Source organism: Pleurodeles waltl, chromosome 11 (assembly GCF_031143425.1).
Source record: "Pleurodeles waltl isolate 20211129_DDA chromosome 11, aPleWal1.hap1.20221129, whole genome shotgun sequence".
NCBI classification, from domain to species: domain Eukaryota; kingdom Metazoa; phylum Chordata; class Amphibia; order Caudata; family Salamandridae; genus Pleurodeles; species Pleurodeles waltl.
Genome location: NC_090450.1, coordinates 951,611,028 through 951,638,825, shown reverse-complemented (window position 1 = coordinate 951,638,825; position 27,798 = coordinate 951,611,028). Strand labels below are relative to the sequence as shown.

The following is a 27,798-nucleotide window of genomic DNA, read 5'->3' as shown; positions in this document are numbered from 1 at the left end:
ACCGATTTTAATCGTTTTTGTGTCATTTTAAAGATAAAAATATAAACTATTTTTATAAATTGGTTTTGGATTTTTAAACTGTTTCCTGTGTTTTATTTAATTACTGTTTTGTGATATTTAAATGCTTTACACTTTGTCTCCTAAGTTAAGCCTTGACGCTCGTTGCCAAGCTACCAAGGGTTGAGCTTGGATTAATTTACTGAGACCTAACTGTACCTATGTGGAGGTTAGTGGCTTGTTGCTAGGTGTAGGTACCTACCTGCCCTACCAATAACCCATTTTCCAACACATGTCTCATGCTGTTGTATTGATGGGATTACGTACCACAAGCACTCGGATGTAAGAAGTATGTGACTTTTGGGCCTTAGGAAAGAGACTTTCCGAAAATTATTGTGAGTGCTTGTCCATGCTTTCTCCCATGGGTACTCTTTTGGGTATGTTCTAGGACCTATTTTGGAAATTAACTATTGACATGATCATAATTCATATAACGAAGATCTTGAGCTATCTTATCATCTTTTAGCTGTTGGCAACCTGAACTTAAAGTGGGGTCTAAGAATGTGGTGGTCCTGTTGAAGGTGTTTAGTGCCGAAAAACTCAAATACCATATTATGAAAGGCACAATATACAGAAACAAGTGAATAAATAAAAGAATGACACTACCACAGAGACCGTCTGACCCATGGGCACATATATATAATTTTTTAGGACTGATTGCTCACAATATATTGAAAGGTTAGATAGGTATACATTTTTGTATTCAACTTTGTCCCCTGCACCCGGAAACCTATGCCCTAGCAGGGGGTCCCTCTCTTTTCTGGATATGAGCCAGAGCTGATGTCTGTTCCACAGTTGGTGCTGAAGTCCTTCGCAACAAATGCAAAAACAATAGTTGATGGATGGAATGCAGAACAAATCAAATATTCAACCCCAGTCACAGATCTGCTTGCCATGCCATTCTAGTTTTGACCCGGCCATATGCAAATCAGTCTTGATCCAGTCCAGCCCGAACTGCCGGGGCCAGGTCCTCACTGAACTAGAAACGAGCATTGTGGGACCGGCTTCAGGGTATTCCCCTTGATCAGCCAGGCTAGATTGAATCTGGTGGCATAGTGTTAGAAATGGGGTCTCTAGATGGCAGTCGGTTTGCACCCTGTCCAAGTAGGGACCCTCACTCTAGTCATGATAAGGGAGATACCCACTCAGATAACCCCTGCTCACCCCCTTGGTAGATTGGCACGAGCAGTCAGGCTTATCTCAGAAGCAATGTGTAAAGCATTTGCACATAACACACAGTAATAAGTGAAAACACTACAAAAGGACACCACACCAGTTTTAGAAAAATAGCCAATATTTATCTATGTACAACAAGACCAAAATGATACAAATCCAACATCCAGTGTTAAAGATGCATTTTGCAAGATTTACTCAAAAAATGCAACATACAGTGTTGAAGATATGAATTTTGCAGTTCCTTGAAGCCAGTAGCTCCACCTGGGGCTATCACGGTGTTGTGATCAACAAAACCAACAGGTCAAGCCGGCTGTGGAATTGTGGGCCAGCTACAGTGTCGGGAGACCAGCAAACAGTACCTTTGGAATTGCAGGGTGTTTTGATCCTCGCGGTGAGCTCTGGAGAGCGGTGTTGCTGGTGTCGGGGTCGGTTCCAGAGTCGATGCGGGGGTTAGTCTGGCCCTTGAAGTCACATGCTTTGCAGGTCTAACTCCGGGCTGATGAAGTCGGGAGCGCTGCCGTGGGTGGCGTCGGGCCGCGGTGCGAAGCGGGACGATGCAAAGTGCGGTGCCCACATGTCACGGTGCAGGGAGCGTTGTTGTTGTTGCTGAAGCGCTGTCGTCGGTAGGCCCAATCCACGGTGCGTAACGGTGCTTCGTGACACTCACAAGCGGTGTCCACATGCTACAGTGCAGGCAGGGATGCCTGGTGACAACACTGGAGTCGATGGTGCTGGGGTCGGTGGACCAGGGCTGCGGTGCAGGACGGTGCTTCATGTACCTCACGAGCATAATCCACAGGCCACAGTGCAGGCAGGGATGCCTGGTGACAACACTGGAGTCGATGGTGCTGGGGTCGGTGGACCGGGGCTGCGGTGCAGGACGGTGCTTCGTGTACCTCACGAGCGGAATACACAGGCCACGGTGCAGGCAGCGGTGCCGGTGTCAGCAGAAGCTGTTTCAGGGATGCCCAGGCTGCGGTGTGAGCAGGCTATGCTGGAGTGTGGGGTCCACAGGTCACAGTGCAAGCAGCGGCTCGGTGAAGCCCAGCATCGTTGTTTACGGCATCACATTGGTTTCTCCTCTTGAACAGCACAAAACACACAGTTCCCTGTGCTGCTTGTTGAGGAAACTGAAGTCTTTGGTGTCCCGGCGACTTCCAGCGGGAGGCAAGCTCTACTCCAAGGGCCACATGTACGAACACTTTTTCCCATAGACACAGAATAGGTAAAAACCTTTGCTACATCTGGCCCCAAGCTCTTGGAGAACTTTCTCAAGCAGGACATACAGCAAAGTTCACTCTTTTCAGACAGAAGCAGCAACTGCAGGCTAGTACAGCAAAGGGACAGTACTCCTCCTCCAGCTCTTTAGCTCGTCTACTGGGCAGAGGTTCCTCTTGTTTCCAGAAAGATTCTAAAAGTCTGGGGTTTGGGGTCTTCTCCTTATACCCTATCCAGCCTTTAAAGTTGGCAAACTTCAAAGCAAAGTCTCAAGTGTTTGCAAGATCCTTCCTTGTCCAGGCCTAGCCCCAGACACACTCCAGGGGGTCGGAGACTGCATTGTGTGAGGGCAGGCACACCCGTTTCAGGTGTAAGTGACCACTCCTCCCTCTACTCTAGCCCAGATGGCTCATCAGAATATGCAGGATACACCCCAGCTCCCTTTGTGTCACTGTCTAGAAGAGAGGTGTGAACAGCCCAAATGTCAAACTGACCCACACGGGAAATCCACAAACCAGCAGAGTCACAGAATGGCTTAAGCAAGAAAATGCCTACTTACTAAAAGTGGCATTATCAAACTCACAATCTAAAAACCAACTTCACTAAAAGATGTATTTTTAAATTGTGAGTTCAGAGACCCCAAAATCCATATTTCTATCTGCCCTCAAAGGGAATCAGCGCTTTAAAGTTATTTAAAGCCAGTCCCCATGTTAACCTATGAGTGATATAGGCCTTGCAACAGTGAAACCTGACTTTGGCAGTATTTCACTGTTAGGACATGTAAAACACACCAGTACATGTCCTACCTTTTAAATGCACTGCACTCTGCCCATGGGGCTACCCAGGGCCTACCTTAGGGGTGCCTTACATGTACCAAAAGGGAAGGGTTGGGCCTGGCAAGTGGGTACACTTGCCAGGTTGAATTGGCAGTTTAAAACTGCACACACAGACACTGCAGTGGCAGTTCTGAGCCATGTTTGCACAGCTACTAATGTGGGTGGCACAACCAGTGCTGCCGGCCCACTAGTAGCTTTTGATTTACAGGCCCTATGCACCTCTAGTGCACTTTACTAGAGATTTACTAGTAAATCAGATATGCCAATCAGGAAAAACCAATCAACAATACAATTTACACAGAGAGCATATGCACTTTAGCACTGATTAGCAGTGATAAAGTGCCTAGAGTCCTAAAGCCAACAAAAACTGATCAGAAGAATTAGGAGGAAGGAGGCAAAAAGATTGGGGATGACCCTCCAAAAAGGGCCAGGTGCAACACATAGCAATCACGGAACCCACGTCTGGGTATATATACCCTTCCCACTTGGCGCGCCAAATGTAAAAACAACAGATGATGGACGAATGCAGAACAAATTAAACATTCACCCTCAGTCACAGATCTGGGTTTAATCCATCAGTTTATTTTCTTGCCATGCCATTCCAGTTTAGACCCAGTCATATGCAAATCAGTCTTGACCCTGTTCCCCATGGGAGCAGTCCAGCCCGAAATGCCAGGCCAGGTCCTCCGTGAACCAGAAACAAGCATCCTGGGACCAGTTTCAGGGTATCACCCATCATCAGCCAGGCAAGCTTGAATCTGGTGGCATAGCAAGCACTGAGTTTTGTGGTAAGTGGAGATCATTAGCTATTCAAAGTATTCCCCTTCAGGGTTTCCACAGCTCCAAGGATTTTACCAAATGTCTGGCTGTGGTGGCAGCTCATCTCAGCAGTAGCAGCATTCACGTGTTTCCTTATCTACATGACTGGCTGATCAAGAGCGCCACACAGCAACTCTGCGTAGCGCACACCCAGACCACAATCGACAACTTGTGCAGTCTGGTCTTTACCATCAGTCTGACCAAGTTCCAACTCCAGCCCTTCAGTTACAGCCCTTCCTTGGGGCCGTCCTAGATGCGCTTGTGGGAAAGGCTTACCCCAGCAAAAGTGCAAGTGTTCCAGAACCTGCTACTTCATTTCAATCAGATCATCAGGTGACTGAACTGTGATACATTTTATTAGGCATGATGGCCCCTTGTATAGCTATAGTCCCTCATGCCAGACTCCACATATGCCTGTTAAACGGATACCTAGTGGCACAGTGGTCTCAAGCAGAGGGTCATCTAGAGGGCTTAGTGTGGGTATGGGCCACACATATTGCGCTCTACAGTGATTTAACACAAACAATCTGTTGTGGGGGGTCTTTCCTGAACCTAATTGTGCAAGAGACCTTTACCACGGACGCCTCACTCACAGGTTGGGGAGAACATCTCGATCATCTCACTGTTTAGGGTCAATGTACCCCTGCCCAGCAAACCTTTCGCATTGATCACCTGATGCTCGCTCTCCGGGCTTTTCACACTTTCATCCAGTTCAAGACATTCATGTTACTCGGGGACCACACAACTTCGAAGGTTCTACTTACAGAAACAAGGGAAGACACATCTGCTACAACTATCCAGTGTAGCCTAGAGCATCTGGCAGTGGGTAGTACATCACAGAATACATTCTGCACATTCCTGGGGAGGACAACGATCTGGCATACCTGCTCAGCAGGTCGTACCAGCAAGTCCATGAATGAGAATTCCACTCCCAGATCCTACTCCTGTACTTTCAGCATTGAGGGATCCCACATATAGATCTGTTCGCTGCCAAAAATGCCCACATTTCTCTGCCAGACTACCACACTCGCAGTCCATGGGAATGCACTATAGATGAGTTGGTCAAGGATATTTGCCTTTGCTTTTCTGCCTCTCCCTCTCCTGCCATTTGTGGTCTGAAAGCTGAGACAGACATCCATCATACGTATACCTAGACTTCATTCCACTCGGAAGAAAGACGTGTCTGTGGCTTATTTAGGTAATATACCACTAGCTGACATATACAAAGCAGCTACATGGTCCACCCCTCATACCTTTACCAAACGTTAATGTATGGATGCCTTGGCCTGACAGCAAGCTAAAGTTGGCCAAGCTGTCCTATGTACACTTTTCCAGTCTTCTGCAATCTCCTCAGGCTAGGCCATCGCTTTCGGGAGGAATGCTTTACAGTCTTCACAGTATGTGTATTTACAACTACACATACCACAAACGGAAAATGTTACTTGCCCTGTAAGCATCTATTTGTGGCATGTAGTGCTGTAGATTCACATGCAACCACCCTCCTCCCTGGTTGCCCAAGGTTGTGGCAGATATTATTTTCTTCTGTTATCTTCAGTTGCTCTACTATACGTGGTCATCTTTACTGTATTCCCTAGGCTCCATCTTTATTCTCAACCTCTGTGCTGGAAAAAAACAATGTAACAATGGAGCTGATGCCCATGTGCAATACCACTAATACGTGGAGTCACTAGGTCCTGTGACTTGAAAAGACTTTATTTGAGAAAAAAAAACAAGTTGTACACGTCCGAGCCCTAGACTGGTGAAAGTATGCACAGTGTGTGAATCTACAGCACCACATGCCGCAAACAGATGCTTACATGGTAAGTAACATTTTCCTTCAGGTGCCCCAAAGTTCCATTATTTATTTTGCCTCATTCAGCCCTTACATTGAAGCTCCTGGCTCCCTACTTAGCCGTTCTAACAAATCCTATCATCTGTACACTAACAATTCTCAATCAGAATACCCAGCTTTTCACAATTTTGCAAATGGCAATTTCCCTACACAATCCATGGATTCTCTTGATGCTTGCAATTTTAACTAATCCTGCTGCAAAAACAAAAGAAGCAGCCCCACCTATTGTGATTATTTAATTGTCTTAACAGCTTCCCCCGACACCCCTTACATATGTACAAGTATTTCCCAGTCATAGAGGAGCAGCTGGGAGTGAGGGTGGGGGACACAAGACATTTGACCGCCAGCTCACCCCTGTGTGTTGCCAATGATTCCCTTTGCCGAGCCGTAGCCTGGTAAGCGGAGGGCACAATGACAGGATTTTAAAAAGTATTTGTTTCAACAAGCATTGGCAAAGCCAATAGGTCTCATCTATGCAGAAGCTATTGACTTTGCCACTGTCTTTTAGCCATTTTGTACACCAGCGTCACTGCTGTTCAGCGCGGCTAAAAGTTAATGGTGTGGTGGACTGGCGTAGAGTGGCATGATGTGGAAGGAGTAGAATAGAATAGAGTAGAGTGTAAGATAGTGGAGGGGCGTATAGTGTTGTGGCATAAATTGTCATGGAGTGGCATAGAGGGGAGTAGAGTGTCATGGAATTGAGTGGCAAAAAGTGTCATAGAGGGTGTCAAGTGGAGTACAGTGTCCTAAAGCAGAGTGGCATAGAGTGGAGTAAAGGGACGTGGCGTGGCATAGAGTGGAGTAGAGGGGCGTGGAGTGGCATAGAATGGAGTAAAGTGTCATAGATGGAGTGGGACGGAGTGGAGTGGCATGGTTTCGTAGATAGAGTGGCATACAGTGGGGTGGAGTAGCATAGAGTGGAATAAAGTGGCATAGAATGGATAGACAAGTTTAGAAGTGTGTTGCGAAGTGGAGAACAATATTGTAGAGTGGAGAGGCATGGAGTGTTGTAGAGTGGAGTAGTGTATCGTGCAGTGTCGTACAATGGGGTAGTGTAGCATAGAGTATGCATAGTGTGATAGCTCACTTCCCTTACAGACAACACATTTTCAGTTGAAATGACCATTATATTTGCAGGTACGTCAAGTTTTACTGATAAAGGTATACCGTACACAAACGATTGTGTGGAAATGTCAGTACCTAGTGTCCTGAATTCTTTTGACTGAATCAAGATATTTGTTTCCATCACACTTTGAGAGGACAAAAAAGTGCTTCATTTGTGCTTTCCTAATTCTGATATATTCTGATAAATTTTGAAATATCTGCACATTTAATTTACAAACATTTAAATGTTGTGTGCTAGAAAAGGGCCTTCCTTTCACAGCAAGATTGCCAAATAAATTCACTCACTTTCAAGTCAGAGGAAGAAAAGTCAACATAAAGGTTCCTCGACAGAGCTTGACATTTGACCTCTGTCTATGAATGCACAGCAAATGTGACAAGATAAGAACCAGATTGAAAGGCCTGCTTGCAGAAAGCGAGCAATGGTGGAAGAGTACCATAAATAGGTTATGCTCCACGGGAGGGACGAACTTAAGCTGGACAGCCTATAATAAATAAAGCCAGCAAATACAAAGCAAGCAAATTTGAGTTACAACCACAAAGCCAATGGTAAACAGTGGGCGAAATGCATTCCTAGGGAAGTTTTCAGAATGTTTCCAATATGTCGTTAGCAAACCAGACAGCTGTGATGTCTAAAAGACTTCAACCTAAAAAGGAGGCTAAGTGAAATAAATTATTTGCCTAAGATCACACATGTTGATCAAGCAGAAATTGAGCCGTGATTTTTTTCCCTCTTTTTCTCACATGGTGCAATTCAGTAACTAGATGGGTATGTCTTTCTGACGGTTAGAAAATGGGTTTCTGGTTGACAGAGGTATACACTCTAATCAAGCAGGAACCACAATCATAGGGTAAGTCACAACACTCCCTAATTTAACCTGTACTCACCCTCTGGTAGCTTGGCACAGAGCAGTCAGGCTTAACTTAAGAGGCAGTGTGTAAAGTATTTGTGGAACACTTCAAACAATGAAACAGTGAAAACACCACACAAAAAGATACTACACCTGATTAGAAAAATATAACTTAATTGAATAAATAAAACAAGACCAAAACAACAAAAATCCAATAAGTAGAACTTGAGTTATGAACTTTTTAAGAATAAACGGTAAAATAGCGCTTAGAACCAAAACGCGCCAACTGGGGATATCTCGTTGTGCCGTACTGGGTCAAAGACAAATGTTTACGCCGACCACAGGGCCTGCTGAAACAAAGTGCCTTAAAATCCTAGTGCAGGAGCCTTGCTTTTGTTCCAAACCTCGCAGTTGAGGAGATGCGCTGAAGTTCCCCTGCGTCAGAGCTGAGATGCGATGGAGTTTGTAGATCAAGGCGATACACTATTTCCGATGAGCGCAGTTGCTGTGATGCAGAGTTTGGTGTCGTTTTTGAGGTTTTCTTAAATGGGCGTACAGGGCCCTTGTGCTGAAGAAATCACCGCAGTGCTAGTTACAAAAGCGATGCGCTAGTTTTATACACGCAATGGCAGAGATGATAAGATTCTGTCCATGCTGCTGTGGCGATGCGGAGGTTCTGCTGAAGCAGCACTTTAAGATCTACTTCGAAGGTTTGAGGACTGCGGGGACACCACTTCGCAAGTAAGGCTCACAGCTGGCAGAGACACGTTGCAATGTTGAGTTGGTTTGAAGTCTTTTATGTCCCTGAGACTTCAGATCAGGAGACCAGTCAACTTGGCCTTGGAGTCACTCTGGGTTGGAAAGATACAGGTCCAGTCCTCACCCAGGTAAGGAAAGCAGGAGGCAGCATGTCAGCACAGCCAGGCAGCAGTTCTTCAAGAGCAGCAGTCCAGCAAAGCGGCAGTCCTTGTAGCAGCACAGCAGTCTTCCTTCCTGGCAGGTTATCCACAGTTCCAGATGTGTAATGAAGTGGTAGGGTCTGTGGTCCATTTCTTATACCCAACGGTGCCTTTGAAGAGGGGGAGACTTCAAAGAAGTCTTTGAAATGCACAAAGGTCCTCCCTTCGTGCCCGGGTTCTAGATTCACGAGAGGAGGTTGTTCAGCTCTTTGTGTGGGGGAAGGACCGCCTATTCAGGTGTAATTGTGAGAATGTGGCCAGTTCTTCCCTTCCATCCTGTCAGGGTGGCCAATCAGGGCTCATCAAGTCCCACCTAAGCTCCCATTGTGTGTGGCTGTCTAGGTGGAATACACAAAATCCAGTTGTCACCCATCCTAGACAAGTGATCAGAGATAGGCACCAAATGGCTAAAGTAAGAAAATGCCAACTTTCTAAAAGTGGCATTTTCAGAATTACAGTTAAAAATCTGACTTCACCATAAATTGTGATTTTTAAATTGTGATTCCTGAGACACCAAACGTGGGGGTCCCATCTCTTCCTAATTGGTAATTACACTCATAAAATGTAATAAGCATAAGGGAGGGTTAGGCTGTGCAGTAGTAAAAAACAAATATAAATGTTTTTCACTAACAGGACACTTAAAACCTAAAAGTACATGTCCAACTTTTTAAATACAGTGCACCTTGCCGTTTGGGCTGTCTAGGGCCTAATTTAGGGATGACTTATATGTTTTTTAAAAAAAAGGTTTGGGCCTTGCATAAGGGTTATTTTGCCAGGTCAACATGGAAGTTTAAATTACACCCACAGGCTCTGCAATGGCTGGCCCGAGACATGTTTTAAGGGCTCGATAAATGGGTGACACAATCTGTGCTGCAGGCCCACTAGTAGCATTTAATTTGCAGTCCCTGAACATGCGTAGTGCACTTTACTAGAGACTTATAAGTAAATAAAATATGCCACTTGGGTATATGCTGATCAAACCATGTTTTTGGGAGCGAGCACAAACACTTTAGAACTGGTTAGCAGCGGTAAAGTGCACAGAGTCCTAAGGCCAACAAAAATGAATTCAGCAAAATTAGAGGTAAGTAGACAAAACATTTGGGGGAAGACCACACTAAGGCTGACTGGTCTAACAGGCACCAACGTTTAATGCTTTGTTCTTAAGGCTTGTAGGATGGGATTAGAGCATGGGTAACCAGCAGAATGCTCTTGTGATTAAGAGACCATATGCCTTGCATTTACCTATATATTCTCCTTGTTTTAAGACAGTGTTATTAACTGTCACTTAAGTGCATTTGCAGCAAAAGTTCCATTTTTGTGCTGCAAAAGTTCCTAATCCATTCTGCAATACCGTGGGTTTTGAGCTGTACTTAAAGGGTTCCTTGCCAAATTACATCCCTTTCCCATATTCTCCAAAATACTCATGCCTGGTTGTCTAAACAACATCTCACATTGAATCCCACGAAAGTAAAGTCTCCTAGTCCCACTGCATTTCAATCCTTGTTTGGCTCCCTTGACATTCTTGAAATTAAGCCTTCAATCATTGAATGCTCCCTGTCCCTAGGCATTGCACTACAAAATATTATTGATGTCTGTATACATATCAGTCCTCAAGCGAAGGTTGCTCAGCACCAACTCAGGCTATTTGGCGGGATAACATTTCCAGCCCTGAATCTGATTTCAACACAGTAATTAAAATCTAAGGGCCATATGTACGAAAGCTTTTTCCCATAGACACAGAATGGGTATAATCCTTTTGTACATCTGGCCCTTAATCTTATGCAGGTTGTACTGTAGCAACTCTGTAATATTCTTGTACCTATACAGGTAGCTTTACATTGGCAGCATGATTGGTGTGGAAATAGAACATTAGGGCTTTATCTCCTCAGTACTTTTCTCACTCGTTGAAATTACCTTTCTAAATCAGTGGCATATTGAAGCTGGCCTATATTGTACACAAAGGTGTCTATTCAGGCACCCTGCACTACTGGCCAAAACATCACACTCTGTAAAGGCCTAGATTTTCATGGAGTTCTGAAATTCATCTAGAAAGGCCAGTCATCCAGAAATTGCAACCCCTTTTGTAATCCTTCACAGGGGGTGCTTACAGACTCTTGAATGAGATTACATCTGAGATCTTAGAAACGTTTCACGCTTAAGTTTAAAAAGAATTGAAGGACCTAATATTTTAATATTACTCTAAGATGTAACATGTTTCTCTCTTCAGTCTTGATAAAATCTGTGCAATTTATGTTTATTCTTTTTTCACTATTTTATAATCTTGTCCATGATATGTTTGTTGTATCACTATATTTTCCATTGTTCATCTTTTGTTTGTAGCTTTCACAGATGCCACTGTTATTTTTGTAAAGGGCTGGGGCGCTCTTTGGGTGTGGTTTATACAATGTGCAATTGCTCATAAATAGAAGTACACTGTACTGCCCTCTGGATTTCACAGTATGTATACAACTGTCATTCTATGCTGCAGTGGCTAAGGCTTGCCATTTTGCTTATTTGAAAAGCGTAATTTTTTACGGGATTTATATTATTGCATACGTGGGCTAGGCCATCCCTTTCAGCCACGTGTCCAACATCAATCTCAAGAGTCTTGCCCACTCACGCCTGACTCCAGGTTTTAGAACATACTCTACACGTGCACCCAGAGCCAGTTTTTATCAAAGTGTTTGCATAAAATGCTCTTTTGTTAGTATTAATTCTAGGTATATAGTTTTGTGACACTGGGAGGTGTTAAGTTGGCAATAATATTCTGTATTTATATTCTGAATGAGACTGCTCTGGCATGAAATTCTACATTTTGGAGTTCATTAAAGTAGTCTTCAGACTTGTTTCAGTTAAAGAAGGTTTTTTCAGTGTTTCTTCTTTTTCTTCACTATGGCAATGCCGGCCAAATGGCTATGTAGGCCTTGCTTTTAACACACTGCCTTTGCACTCAGAGTGCGTTTTTTTTTAAATTTTTGTTTTTTAACTCTTGATGGTTAGGTCTGTCAACTTTTGGACCCAACACTCTGGTGACCAGCTGTTTTTCCCATTGTTAGTAATAAATCTCCCTCAAACTGCCACCTTTCCCAAAAAATGCAGTTTGTGTGTTTACTAACATTATTTGCACCGAGCAGAGTTCATAGTTTCTAATGCGTAGTGTTCTTTAGTACTTTTGGAAGTGGCTGTTTTTAAAAGCCTGAATCCAGGACTTCATGACCCTCCCTCTGTCCCCCACCCCTTTCCGGCATCGACACCTCCCCATGTTAGCAGTAAGTTGATCTGACCCAGCACCCCTTCCCAGAGTGCTTGTGCAGATATTGTTTGCAAACACAGAAATTGCACCACATTCAAGGCGTCAACAGGAAAAGGCTCTTCAAAAAAGGATACTCATCCAGAGGCCACTGAAGGAGTAGCCATAGAGCTAGCAGTGCCAAAAGAGACTAAGGTTCATTCAGCAGTACTTCAGGTAGTACAGCAGCACTAAATGTCAATTTAATTAATGTCCATTTTTTCTGGGTTGCTAAAATGGTACAGTACGCACTGTTGATGTGTCTGAATGACCATCTCTTGTTATAATAAAAAAAGTCAGTTAATGGTAGAGTTGGTAAAAGGCTGAGTGGTGTGATCATTTTGCTTTCCACTTTCCTAGATTCGAATTGCAGCATTAAATGCCACCTCCACAGTAGGGGATGACCACGAGGACACATTCAAAAGTCACAAAACCCAGACAAAGGAGGCCCAGGTAAGTCAAATCAAGACAGTGACAGTGGGTTGACACTTAGGGTTGTTAAACATAAAATAGCAGCAGATCAACAATTTAAACAAAATCTACTTTCCCTAATTATAGCTCAAAACTGCACAGCATCAGACTCCAAAATACTCGCTGTTTTGTGTTCAGCTAAGACATTTGGTTTCCCCCAAAAAACAGTTAAAATACACATATATATATATATCGATGTATACACACATAAGGGGACTTTCAATCAGCTCTCTTCATCCATTGATCTGTTGTGGGGTAATTCACCTTCTTATTCTACTAACCACACATACAGATTGGGCTAGTGGCTCAGACTGCTTCAAGCATTGATTTCTTTCTGTGTCTGTGATGGCACACAGAGCAGCTACTTTGGATTTGTAATAAAATTTTACAAAGAACATTTCCAAACAAAAGAAGTATGGTCAAAGGCCAGTAGCTCTACCAGTAATGCTAGGACTGTTGGCTTTGCTATTGCTTTTTTAGTGTGTAGTGTGATGGCGGCTGCTTGGGTCATTGGTGTTTTCTGAGGGTAACAGGAGTAATGGCGGGACATGCATGGTGGCAACTGTGTCTGTTGTTCATAGAATGACTAAGAGGGGCTTCTTTCACTGCAGGAAGCTGAAGCATTTGCTCTCTACCATAAAGCATTAGACCTTCAAAAACATGACCGTTTTGATGAGTCCTCCCGTGCATACCATGAGTTGCTGGATACTCGCCTGCTGCAAGAGGTAAGTGGTTGGTGAAATCATTAGTTCTCTATTGCTACACAAGGACCACCCCCTTTTAAAGCATATAAAGAAATAGCATTAGGTTTCAGAGGTTATCAATGTGACATTCAATACCTATTCCCTAGAACTACGTAGACACACTTAGCGTGCGTTAAGTTATGTGTCAATTGAGAGCTAAGCTTTGTAAGAGAAACTTAAAAGAGCTTAGGAAGTGCTACATGATTTCATCACAGAAATAGTACTTTCAGGAGAAGTGTAGCTAGAGAATCCCCAAATAATGAGTCAATTCAAAAATACTTGGATCAGTGAGAGTAGGGAAATAGTGTGATGCAAGTAAATGGCCAGACTTAGGACCTAATTGATATGTTAGCGGTGTGTATACTCCATCACAATGTTGGTGGAATATACAAACCCAAATTAAAGTGATAGACTGCACTCCATACTTCACTTAACCCACCAATGTTCAAAATGCTAGATGGCATAATTTTGACGTGCACACTGCGATTATGCTCTGTCCCAATAGCATGAGTGAAATTGTGAAATCTGCTGATGCATCGTCACGTACCGGCTCGAAGCCACACAGTCATATGAACACTCATCATAACGATCAATGGGAATCCAGTTTTCATCCATAATATTCCAAGTTTATTCCGTATTTTTTAATTCATGCAAAGGCGATGCAATTCCAAACTTAAATGCTGGGGCAATGCCCATCCAAGCCTTTGTCAACATCATGTTAGAATCTGCTGATCGTCTTAGATAAGGTCATAAACCCAATGCATTTCTGGCACAGCGCCCTTCATCAGGGGTAACTGAAAATATAAAATGAGTTGTATGCAGGAGTAAAATGAGTTGCATGCAGGAGTAAAATGAGATGAAAAGCTCTCTCCAGACGCATCATAAACATTTTTTGATTGAGACAAAGTACACAGATATCTGGTGCTTGCACTGCTTATAAACCTATACATTGTGAATTCCAGTTGTGTGCAGTCATCTGCATATATTCATTGTATTTATCTCAATTCCCATTGATACATTTCTGCTGGGAATAACACAGTAAAATAGAATTGTGAGTAATATTTTGTGATAATTTACAGTTCATAAAGTGAGTTCATTACAGTTGTTTGTCTTGCTGCTATCAAATTTCTCTATGCATGTGCGTAATCCTCTAACTATCTTAGTTCTGTCCCCTTTTACTATCTGCACCTGTCTCATGACAGGTGCTGGTGTCTATGTATAGAGCCCTTGGGCTATCCCATACTTGTTTGCAGCTAGCACTAACCAAAATCTCTGCATTTCTTGGGTAGTGGGGGAGGGAGTTTTCTAGAACTGTCTAAACATTTGGTTTCTGATTTATCGTAGGCAGTGATTTGTGAAAAACAATGTTTGTTTTCCCTAAAGAAAGTTGAGTATGTGTTTCTTTGTATTAGTTTATAAGTTAAAAGATGTGTTACTCTACTTCACTGTATACATAGAGGTATTTGTAGAGCATGAACCTAGCGAGAGCGCAGCAGAGCACTGAACACGGTTCAGAGAGTTGGCGCAGTTCTGTTGTTCACATGGATGTTGTTCCAGATTCTAAGAGGGTAAATGGATAAGGCCAAGATGTTCTTGTTTTCACTGTTTTACACATCTTTATTTCTAGTCTACTAATGTCTTAGCCAATAGGGTGGTACTGTCCAGATATTGAGGGGTGCTGTTTTTGGTGGCTTGCATTTGACACGGCCAAATGGAAGATAACGCCTGCTTGGATAGGAGGCTAGTGTAGTTCCTTCAGAGTTTGGGTGATGTTGTCAAACTTCCTTAAGTCTTTGAGGTGTGTTGTGGCTTGTAGGGTGCATTTTGTTATGGGGGATTGTGGCATGGCAATGTGAAGTCAGTGAGACTCTAGAGCCGGGCGTTTACTCCATCCAGGTACAGTAAGACTAAGACATGGTTGTTAGTTCTGCTGTCAGAATCAGAGAAGAATAGTTTCACTTTCTTCAGGAGGGTTCATTGATGCTAGGCTCGCCTCATTTCATTTATTTTTTTAAATCTTTTACTGAACAACAAAACAGCCATTGTACTATATAGCTTGTGACAATATAAGACCCATCATTTATCAACAACTCGGAGTAGGCAATCCCTTCTCTCATAGATTACTTTCTCTGCCCTGCGACACCAGTCTAGGTCTGTCTGTCAGTCCTGTACACTAGGTGGGGACTCAGTACCACACGCCTGCGCTATATTGCGTTTAGCTACCATTGCTGCTATGGCCAACCTCAGTACATGCTGTTTCGGCCAGTGTTCCTCACTCACTATATTCACTAGGAGCAGCTTGTAATCCAGCAGGACCGCCCTGCCAATCACTCGGGCCGCCTCCCCGGCCACTGCCTGCCAGAAGGTCTCCAATGCTGGGCATGTCTTAAAATGTGATAGAAGGTACCCTGCGACCCACATGGTCGAAAGCGTTGCGAAGTCTGTGCCCTGCCCATCTTATGCATTACCTCCCTGGAATAGTATGCCCCATGCAGAATCCGCAGCTGGATCAATCTAAATCGTACTTTGATCGCCACAACCCTGGGACCTTGTCTCGCCTCCCCCCAGTCCTCGTCATTTAATGCACCCAGATCCATCTCCCACTTGGCCCGCAAAGTTGTCATTGGGTCTGGGGAATTATTCAACAATTTCTTGTACAATAGAGATATGGCCTTCGTCACCAGACGTTCCATCAAAAGGAAGCCCTTCAGAGGAGCTGCCTTCGGCAACTGCTCATGCTCCGGGACATACTGACTCAATGCATGCTGCAGCTGTAGGTACCTGAACTGTTTCGTTCCCGCCATAGCATATTCTGGTTGTAGGACTTCGAACGTCACGAGTGCCTGACCTCTCCAGTCATCCCCCAGGTGTTCGACCCCCCCCCGAAAAGACCACTTGCGGAACCCACCCACAGTCTTAAAGTCCCCTAACAAGTCACTACACCACAGTGGAGTCTGTGCTGTCAAGGTTGATACCCAGTCCAGAAAACGGGTGGCGTCATGCCACGCCTTCACCACAGTTGCATTGTGCACCGGCAGCTATCGCAAACTTGTGCGGGCATAAAGGGCAGGCTCGTATCTCCCACCCCCCACCCAACATCTGTCTGTCCACCCGAAACGCTGGGTCCTCCTGGTCTGCAAAGGCCCAATCATTAATGTTGACCAATTCAGTCGCCCAATAATAGCAATGGGGATTCGGGATTGCCAGCCCACACTCATACAACCCAAGCTTCAGTTTCAACAATGCTACATGGGAACAGCTGCTGTCCCACAGCAGTAGTCTGATGTCCCGGGCCAAACTCCGGAACACCTCTGCCGGTATCCTGTAGAGGGTGTTCTGGAAGACATATAGAGGGCTGGCAGTGTCATCATCTTGTAGAGGGCTACTCTACCCATGAGAGAAAGAGGTAACGTCCTCCAGTGGGCAACTTACTCTGTGAAATATATCAAGCTGAGGTTGGAGGTTTTTCTGTAGAAAGCACTCCTGGTTCCTAGTGACATACATCCCCAAATATTTGAAACCCTGCACACAGTTTAGCACATTACAACCCGGGGCATGGTGGCTCCCTTCATTTTTTTGATACTGCAGGGGTGGGGGTTGTAGTGGCTAAAGCCAATCCACCATTTGGGGGTGTTGAGGGTAAAGCCAAGAGATACAGTGTTGGCCATCGACTGGTGGGTGAATCCTTCTAGGTTCATTCTTTGAATCTGTGGTTGATCTCATAGGTCACAAAAAGTAGAAATTCTTTGTTGGTTGTATTGAGTTTTAAGTTGGTGCTGAACATCCTGATTTGAATGGGAGCAACTCTTTATTTGAGTACGTGAATGCCATTTGAGGTTTTCATTTAATGCTGCTGGTTATCTTGCATATTAGAGGAATCTTGATCGTGGAGTCAGTGAGTTGTGCTCCAAGTGTTCCCTGTTGAGGTTGAAGATGGTGGGTGACACTGTATAGCCCTGTACTCTCTAGCAGACAGTAGTTGCTGGGTTGTTAAGGTTCCCATCTGGATGAACCGATGGAGGACAGTTCGATAGGAGATGACTCACTGAAGCACCGTATCTGAAAAGCACATGCGAGTTTCGAGTGTGCTATTCATTGCTTGGTGACTGACTGTGTCAAAGGCTGTGGAGAGACTGAGAAGCATTAAGAGGCAATTCATTTTTCTTGTTGACCTGGATTGAGCATTGACCACCTGATGCTAGAGATCTCCGTGATGCTGTGTGATCTGATGCTAGATTGATAGCTCTGGAGGAGAGACTGCATCGAAAGGGTGACAGTCCCTTGCAGTTCACAGTTTGATTCATGTTTGAGAGTGTCCATCCTCATTCTCAGACTGTTTTTTTCAGGCTGTTCCATCCACCGATGAGCGAGAAGGACTGAAACACCCTGGTTTAATGCTGAAGTACTCCACCTACAAAAATCTGGCCCAACTAGCATCTCAGCGTGAGGATCTTGAGACAGCTATGGAGTACTATCTGGAGGTAAAGGGGTTGTGATGCCAGTAGTTAGACTCTTAGATGCTATACAACACTGTCCCAAGGAAATAATCATTCGACAAATGATTTTCAAGTTTTTGGACTCAGGGGAGGTATACTCAATGTTCCTTATCTATGATGACTGAAACGTAAGCAAAATTGAGACATCATTGAAAATTATGGGGAAATTGTGAATTTCAGTGTGGGTGTCAAACTGTTGTTCAGCAGAACTGCTATAGAAAGTTCTTCTTGTGCAAAGAAGGATTTTTCTTTTTAAAAATGAAGTTTGAAGCAAGGGAAAAGCTTCCCTCATGTCTTTCCCCTCGCGTCCTCAATTTTTTTTTTTTTGGCTAAGTATGCCAATATCACAGTAAACAAAACCAGAACCAGGGACCTCTTGAAGACCATATTGACACCATATGGTCAAATTTTTCATCTGTTGCTGTTGTGGCTGATAGGCCCACCGTCACAAATTGGGCACTGTTTTCATCTGGAGAAGTGGTGGGTATGCTGGTGGTGTGAATTTTGAGAATCCTAGCAGGTTACAGAAGTTTCCCTCACAGAAATGTGAGGAAAATGCTTTATTTTTGGCTGAAGGTTGAGGTTAAAAGAGGATTCAGGCTAAGCGAAGGTGGGGGTGGGGGAATCCATGCAAGTCACACCACCCCGGATTCCTCTGAGTTGGCTAGGTTTCAGATATGTCTCACTGGGAGGCGGCAGTGCCCGAACCCAAATTTTGCAGCTATCTTCATTTGTCAAAATGGTTATTTTTTTTTTTTTAAATGGTGTCTCCATGCTGCATTTTGGATCCCTTCCTGTTGCAGTCTGTTGGTCAACCCACACAAACGGGGTGCCATTTTTAGCAGGAGAACTACGGAAGCACTGAGTGGTAGGGAGTTTGTAGATCTCACAGGTTCCAACTTTTTCCCATCACAGACTTGTGATAAAATGTGTGGTTAGATGGCCAAATTCTGAGGTATGAAGGGCATTCTGGGTAACAAAGGTAGGGGGTCCTTGCAAGTCACACCACGCTGGACCGCCCTAGGTGTCACGTTTTCAGAAATGTTTCAGTTTGTTAGGTTTCCCTAGGTGGAGCCTGAGCCTAAATTCCACAGCTACCTACATCATGAAAATGGTTATTTTTTGGGGTGAAAATTTGATGTCGCCACGTTGTGTCTTGGGGCCTTTACTGTTGCAGGCAATAGTCCCACCAACATAATTGGGGTATTGTTTTTATCGGAAGAATTATATGAATACTGAATAGTAGAGCATTTGTTATTATAAATTTAATTTTTCTCCCTTTGTAGCTCCCAAGTGCAAGGCAAGGTGGAAGAAAAAGTACATTTTGCAAAATGTCTCTGAATCATTTGATAGTATGGGTAACCCAAAATTCATACTTGTAGAACTATCGATTTTTCTAATCCCAGTATTATGAGCATGTTTAAAAATTTAATAGGATTCCTTTGTACCCATTAATCATTCATTAGATTTTACCAAGAATTACTGCATGGTCGGTACGCACTGAAATATTATAAGCTGCAGTAGAGTTTTTGGCTCTGGGTATCACCTGTTTTTTGTACGACCAACACATGATATGTATCCTTGCAATCGGAGAGGTCTGATGGTTGGAATGTTACATTACTTTTCTAAGTCGGCCATTGTGGCAGAAAATACAGATGAAAATGTTGTCATCAGTTTCTGTTTTTCCATCTTATATTTAATATGTTTTGATTTCAGCAATAAGTTTCTTGGGAAAATCCATGATCAATCTGCATCAATTACACTTTGCGCAATTAGAAATTTTGTACTTTTCAGACATGTATAGCTTTCCGGGATCACCCATGGCTTTCACACTGTTTTCACTAGAACTGCAAGTATGTTGAAACAACAACAAAATAGGAAAAATGGACTACCACCTAGAAAAATGTGAAAACTGAGGTAAACATTTTTTACAACTCTGCTTGTTCCTTAAAGCTGGGAAGATGGTGATCTTAGCACAGTAAACCTTTTGATTCCTTTTAAGTACCAAAAAACTTCAAACAACTGAAGCACAAATGGAGGATGATCCTGGACAATGCAGATAGGAGCACGTTCAAATCCTCTACCATCAAATGATGCGGACAACCAAACGCCCTCCTCCTGTGATGCAAACACCAATAGAAGAAACAAATCTTCACCATGGTGAAAAATATCACCTAACCATCATTTGCCTCCAACTCGATCACCCCTTTGCAGTACCTCTGCATCAGTTTCTCTCAATTCTAGCAACAAAATCACTGCCCTTTACAGCACCTTTCGCTTGCAAATAGACCAGATGGATCATGCCTAACACCTCCTGATCTTATCCAAAGAACCAATACTAACCACATGGCCCGTCATCACCCCAGAAGAAACTGCTGCCACCCTGAAGTCCTTCTACTCTGAGACCACCATTGAGCACCAAGCCTACTCCAGAAGACTGCAACCCATCAGTACAATGCTTACAACCATTGTGAATGCCTTCACCTCTTCCACAATCTTCCCAAATGGTTAGAAACATGCAACTGTCCTGCCATTGCTGAATTAACCAGCTGCAGACCCTTCAATGCTCGCAAACTACAGACCGATCTCCATGCTTTTATTCACAGCCAAGTTCTTAGAGAAAATCCTTAAACGACACCTCACTGAATACCTCAGCAACCACCACCACCTTCTCAACAGCACTAAGTTTGGTTTCAGGCCCAACTACAGCATGGGAATTGCCCTCATTGCCACCATGGATGAGATACGCTTGACTCTGGACAGAGGAGGCATGGCAACCCTCATCCTCTCAGACCTCTCTACAGCATTTGATACAGTCTCCACCCCATCCTCCTCTAACACCTGCATGGCATTGGAATCGAAGGACATGCACTCTAATGGATCTGCTCATTCCTGACTAAAAGGACCCCGTCAATCAGTCTAGCACCATACATCTTGGATGTCTGCTATCTCATCTGTGGAATTCTGAGAGAATCCTCCTTGAGCCCGACCCTCTTCAACACATATATGTGATTCCTCTAGCCAGCATCATACACTCACAACATTCTACACTGATGATGGGCAAGTCATTCTCTACCTTACTTACAGGAAGCACAGCACCAGAATCTAAATAAATGCCTGCGTGACTGAAATCGCCTACTGAATGAAGACCAGCTATCTAAAGCTGAACACTGACCAGACCGAAATCGTGATCTTTGGGAAGAACACATCACTGTGGGACCCACCTGGTACCCAACAGAGCTGGGACGACAAATACCAAGAATCTCTGAATCGTCTTCGACAGCAAACTCGATATGACCACTGAAGTCCATCCCGTCACTGTTTCATGCTGAGAACATTTTTCAAATGGCTCCCAATCTGCACCCGGGAAACTGTCACACTAGTCACAAGAAAGCTGGACTTCGGGAACACCCTCTAAGCCGGGAGGAACAAAAAAACTAATCAGATGGCTTCATATCATTCAGAACCTGGTAGCCAGCATCACTCATGCTGCACTCCCATTACATCACACTTGAAGGAACTCCATTGGCTCCACATTCACAAATGTTCACTATTCAAACTCCTCACCTACACTTTCAAGGCACTACGTAACACTGGCCCAGCATAGCTTAACAATCGCATCTGCTGCCACAAGCCTTCCAGATACCTCTTCGCATCAGGACTCTCACTTGCACAAATCCCATGCTTACAGAAAACTATATTCACTGGTTGAGCCTTCTACATTGCTCCTACAGCTCATAACAACCTGCTACTACATATAAATGCCTCCTTCTCACTTCTTGAATTCCAGAAGAAGTTGAAGACCTGGCTTTTCGAGTAGTCCCACAAGGCCCTAGGTGTGGCTAGACTCTCACCTCTTCAGCGCCAGGAGACCCTCCTGGGTGATAGTAAGGCAGCATGTAATTCCAAACTTAAATGCTGAGGCCATTCCCATCCAAGCCTTTGTCAACATCGTGTTAGAATCCACATATCGTCTTAGATAAGGTCATAAACCCAATGTGTTTCTGGCACAACGCCCTTAGTCAGGGGTAACTGAAAATATAAAAGGAGTTGTATGCAGCCCCCGTTCACTTGCGAGAAGGGACAGCTCTTGCTTTGGGACCGGAGAGCATGCGGTCAGTCCTATCATGGAGGGCATCTTTTGCATGGGTTCAGTCTTGCCTAAAGAGACAGCACTTATCCCGAATATATTCTGCAAGGGAAGCAAGCATCAGCATGGATGGGATAGCATAAATGGACAGCATCTGCGCGGACGACAGCATTGGTATGGTGGCCAGCGGTTTCTTGTGGCCAGGATGGGGTGATGGTGGCACTTGCATCTCCTGCATATGGTGTCTGTGGCTGCTACTTGCAGCATTGTGGCCTCATCACACAGTGGTGCACACAGCCTAAGTATCCCTGTGTTTAAGTGTGAGTTTTCCCTTGGTACTTTGTGTCTCTGAACTCAGCTTGGTGCTTGAGGCCAGGTCAGGACACCAACCATTTCTCTCCCATGAGGTATCAGGAAGGCAACTGGAATTATGCAGTGGGGAGAACCAGATTATGCATCCAGGTTTGACTAAATTATGTGTCAAGAAAAGGCAAATTGTGAAACATAATACTGAATTTGTTGTGAAACTATCATTCATAATGTTATTTTTTAAACATGTTAACACTGCCTGGAAATAAAATAGCAAAAATGGTCCATTGTACAACACATTTGTCATTATATATTCAAATGACAAACTTTTAAAGCGTAGTTAATGAGGACCTTAGAGCTCAGCAGGCTATTCAATATTACTCATAAAAATTCTTAAAAATAATAATATTGAGCTGTGTGTCATGAAGTGCAGAGGCACTTCAGGCACATTTCAGTGACAACACACAGTCTGAAGCACTCTCACAGACACTCCTTTCCCAGAGAGTGTCTGCACATTGAAGCAGTTGTCTTTAGCTTGTGCTGCACAACGCTCAACACTTTTTCACACACTAAAGAAAAAAGCTTTTACCACACATTTAATGCAGAGGGCAGTGTTAGTATTGGTCTTTTTACACAAAGCAAGTTTATTCTGAGATTAAATCAAAGAAGGAGGACACACGCTGTGCTTTTCAGATTGTGGTGTGGGGATTTAGAGCACTATATGATCTTCCAACCGATGCACACAGGGCCAGAGGTTGAGCACACTTAGCTTTGTTAAACATGCTAGGCTGCAGATCACTCGTACTGTCAGCTGTTGTTTGTGGTGACCCAGAGCACTCAAGTCCAACTCCAGTGGGAAAAGTAGAGAGGCGTTAATACACACAGCCATGGTACTGGCAACTTCAGGATGTTCACACACACTCCCCTCCACCCCCAGTGGTACCCATGGGGTCTAGCCCAGACTCTACATATCAGCGTGCTGTGAGAGTAGCCCATAGCTGAATCACAGCATCCATCTTCTGTTCAAAAGGGTGATATATTGGACTAAACATAACTCTCAGAGGTTGAAAGTTTCTATTTGTGAACTGAAGGCTAAACGTAGGCATAGGAGAACTAGTCTACTACTGTTTGAAGAGTCCATCTTGGGAGGGTGGGAAAGGGAATGATTATTAACTTGTGATAGATATGCCCTTACCTCTGCATATGAAAAGAGGCACAGTTATCACTGCATTTGGGTTGTCAGACTTTCACTGCACTTTGCGACACCCGGCCATCATGGGAAATGCAGATTACTTAATCCATTTTGTTTGGTTGCCCGGGAGATTCAGTCGAATAATCTAGGCCCAGTCTTCCTATTGGTCAAACATAATCAAGGAAGTCAATAACAGTATCTTTGATCCTGAGGAAATGTGAAGTCCAGAAGAATGTGCTGTCTGTCCACAGCTGATTTGCATGACAAACCTTGATTCTTACATTGATTCTAGAATGTTTCTAATTTCTTTTAGTTTGATGGTATGTGTGGCTGTAGATACATGTTCTTCATACTTCTGCCATCTAGTGTTGGGTCCGGAACATTACAAGCTGTTTTTCCCCAAAAAGTCTTTCAAATCACGAGGTACAGTGACTCTTGCTGGTAATGCGCATGGCTTTGACTCCATTGATGGATTGTTTTCATCTGCTGTCGGGTCCGGTCGTGTTTTTACTAAGCTCCAGGTCAAGCCCATCTTTTTGGACTCTTCCATTCGGGATAGTTCCCCAACCGCTGGTATTGTTTTCGAATGCGTATATTCCATTCCTTGCATTTCGTACGAGAAGAAATCACCCGTCTGATCCTTTAAGCTGCCATTTTCGTGATTCCATCTGCTAAAGAATGAACTCCTGATGGAACTGACTCCCTTCCCTTTCTGCCCTAAGTGCCATGCGAAGTTCCCACAGAAAGACCACCAGGTTTGCAATCTGTTTGTCCCTGCACCATAAAGAGGAGGACTGCGAGGCTTGTCGGTCTTTTCTATCCAAGAAAACCCTACGTGATCGAAGGGCACGCCGTCGTGAGATGCAGTGACAGGAGATCTTTGGAGAACAAAATGTCGAGTCAGAGCCAGAAGTGGAGATACAAGAGACCTCAGCTGCTGAGGAGGTGTTCTTTTCGGTCTTAGACTCCGAGTCAAATGTGGAAGCGGTCTTTGGGTTGCAAGATCTCCCTTTGGTGCAACGTTCAGTGAGTACTGACTCCCCTGTCCTGCAGCTTCTCCCACCAAATCAAAGGCTACTGGGTTACCACTGGTGTCAGGCCATGCTTGGCACTGAATGACTGATTCGGAACTGACCTTCATGCAGCAGGTCAGTGGACCCAACAACTAAATTCACCTAAGGCCAGCGGCGCGTCTTGAGTTTCCCTTTGTTTTACACTATTTGGCAAAGAAGCACAAGTGTGATTGTTGAACAGCACAGGTTTCCTCTTTCATAGATTGGCCCTACCACGTGTGGAAGCCATTATTCACTGGCACCAATCACCTCTGAGGTAGACTTCATGTGGTAGCAACATGGCCAGTTCCTGTTGGCCGTAAATAACCAATCACTGATGGCAAATATCCCTGAAAGGCTGGAAAGTGAGTGGTGGCTTATAAAACTGGCCTGACCCCTTCTGGCCTCTTGGGGAATGCATAGTGCCCAATGTGACCATTCCGGCCCTTCATGTAATTTGTGTTGCTGTTTCTTGCCCATGTGTTTCTCCCTCGCCCTTCCTCCATCAGTTGCTGTTCTTGCTTCCTCCCCGCTCACCCACCTTAAACTAGTATGCTCGTTTTTGTGCATTGTTCTCCAGCTTCGGATTCACAAGCATGAATCCTTCACAGTCGTCCGACTGGGAACCCACAGTAACATTACAAACAGCAGTACACATTCATTAACATTGACACTCACTGAAACTTTATTTAACCTGTCTACGTCATTTTATATGATACAAACTACATGATACAGACTCCAGCCAGTCAGAACCAACCTTCCATCTTATCCCTATTTAACCTCTCTTTCAGCTGTCAGTTGGAGGAAGAATGCAGTTTTATTTGAATAGTTGGCAGCAGACAGATGGATATTAGACATTAGACGTTGTAGGGCATGGTCATATTCTGGAAAAAAATTTAAGGCACCTCCGCCAGTCCCATCAATAAAGGAGAGACACAGGCATTTAAGAAAATTAAAGGCAGAGATAGAAAAATTACTGAAGAAAAGCTACAGAATAAACATCATCTCCTACGCCGATAACACCCAACTCATCCTCTCCCTCTCCAAAGAACCAGACCAGGCCAGACACAATTTCCATGAGGGCATGAAAGCAGTCGCCAACTGGATGAGAGATAGCATCATCTCCTACGCCGATAAAACCCAACTCATCCTCTCCCTCTCCAATGAACCAGACAAGGCCAGACACAATTTCCACGAGGGCATGAAAGCAGTCGCCAACTGGATGAGAGATAGCATCATCTCCTATGCCGATAAAACCCAACTCATCCTCTCCCTCTCCAACGAACCAAACAAGGCCAGACACAATTTCCACAAGGGCATGAAAGCAGTTGCCAACTGGATGAGAGATAGCTGCCTTCAATTCAACACAAACAAGACCGAGGTACTGATCCTGGGCCCTCACCCCAAGGCATGGAGCGACTCTCCCCCTCGGAAACCAACCCACCCCTGCCAGCCAAGCCTGCAACCTCGGAATCATCCTGGACCCCAACCTCCGCATGAACCATCAGATCAACTCGGTCACCTCCACCTGCTTCCGCGCACTCTGCCACCTACGCAAGACCTTCAAATGGATTCCCCTCAAGCATAGAAAGACCGTCACACAGGCCCTCATCACCAGCAGACTGGACTACGGCAACGCACTCTATGCCAGAATCAACAAAAAACTCACCCGCAAATTACAAAACATCCAGAACACCGCCTCCAGATTGATCCTCGACCTACCCTGACACTGCCACATCTTACAACACCTACGCAGACTGCACTGGCTCCCCATTGAGAAAAGAATCACTTTCAAAATCGTCACCTACGCACACAAAGCCCTTCACAACATCGGACCTGCCTACCTTAACCAGCGACTCAACTCCCATGTACCCCACAGGACCCTACGCTCAGCCCAGCTCTCTCTCACAGAAGTACCCGCATCCGGAAAACCATAACAGGAGAACGCTCCTTCTCCTACCTCGCCGCCACCACCTGGAACGCCCTTACCCATCCACATCAGACAAACCACCCCCCTGCCCAGCTTCACGAAGGAACTGAAGACATGTTTTTTTTTAATCCACCTCCGGTATGCACTACACCCCTTTCCCCCCCAGCACCTTGAGACCGTAACAGGTGAGTAGCTGCACTTTATAAAACTCTGATTGATTGATTGACCGACCGCTTTCATGAATTTCAAGAGATGCTCTGTGAGATGGCATGATTCACCTTTTAAGCAACATTGGACAGCTTTTCCTACAGGATCTAATATTTAGAACTTGAGACATCAGGAATAGCCAGTACATCCTCACTGGCTTTAGCCTATCACAAGGGCATGTTACATGGGTCAGTGATTCTTCCGATTTGTCACACAGTCTGCATTGTTTACTGGTTTGTCCATTCATGCATCTGAACCAGTAACATCTTAAGGGAAGCAGACTGAACCACCATCTCATGCAGTTTTATTTAACCAAATTTTGGTGTTGGATACTCAAATAATCAGGCAGATGGTCCATGGTGTATCAACCCATCGCCCAGCTACTGTGAGACTTGGTTTTTAAGTCCCTCAAATCTTGCACAAATGACAAAGATTTTGCTGTCCACATTAGCAACGTTGTTATTGCTTTGCTAGAAAGGGTCACTTTTAATAAGGTCTTCTGCCTGCAAACCTCTTACAGAATCAGCTAGAAAGGCCCCTTTACTTTCAGAGTAGTTTCATCTTATGGGCGTTAGCTGATCGTTATTTTAAGCGGTATCATGCATACTTCACACATAAAATGAAATCCAATTTGGTCAGATTAAACTCTAGCCTAATTTGAGCACAACTACTTCAATGTGGACGGGGAAATAGGTGGTTATAACACATACAGTGCTGACTTTCCAGCCAGCTGAATATGTGATCATTCAACATAATTGCTCCTTGAGTGACAGCTGGTATCCTAAAACAGACAGTAAAGCTCAAGTATTTTTGCTAGCATGTTTTTTGTTTTTGTTTTTGGTGACTCAATAAGCACCTCAAATGTTTAACCCTGGTCATCGTTGCGCTTCCTCTACCCTTTTGCCACCCGTTATATTTAGGTACAAACCAAGGTATTTGAAGATCTTCACTCTTTCTAAGGTAGCACCTTCATTGTGTTAGGTGCCCTATTTAATCAGTTTCCTTCCAAAGATCATAGTTTTTAATAGCGTTCTCCATGCAGTAAAGAGCCTGGGTAACAAGAGATATCTGGAGACCAGTTTGGATGCGATCTATCGGGACCATCCTGGAGGATTTGAATGTTTGACCA

The 27,798-nt window shown here is 44.3% G+C and overlaps 1 protein-coding gene across 6 annotated transcripts in view; it reads left to right on the top strand.

Annotated features, from left to right (window-relative positions):
* Positions 1–27,798, top strand: part of CABIN1 (calcineurin binding protein 1) — a 1,028,293-nt gene that overhangs the window by 35,746 nt on the left and 964,749 nt on the right. For all 6 annotated transcript variants that reach the window (XM_069215153.1, XM_069215155.1, XM_069215154.1 and 3 more), the window contains exons 3-5: positions 12,540–12,632; positions 13,262–13,375; positions 17,740–17,874. In XM_069215153.1, the coding sequence (XP_069071254.1) occupies positions 12,540–12,632; positions 13,262–13,375; positions 17,740–17,874 (342 nt within the window). The remainder of the gene's footprint in view (positions 1–12,539; positions 12,633–13,261; positions 13,376–17,739; positions 17,875–27,798) is intronic.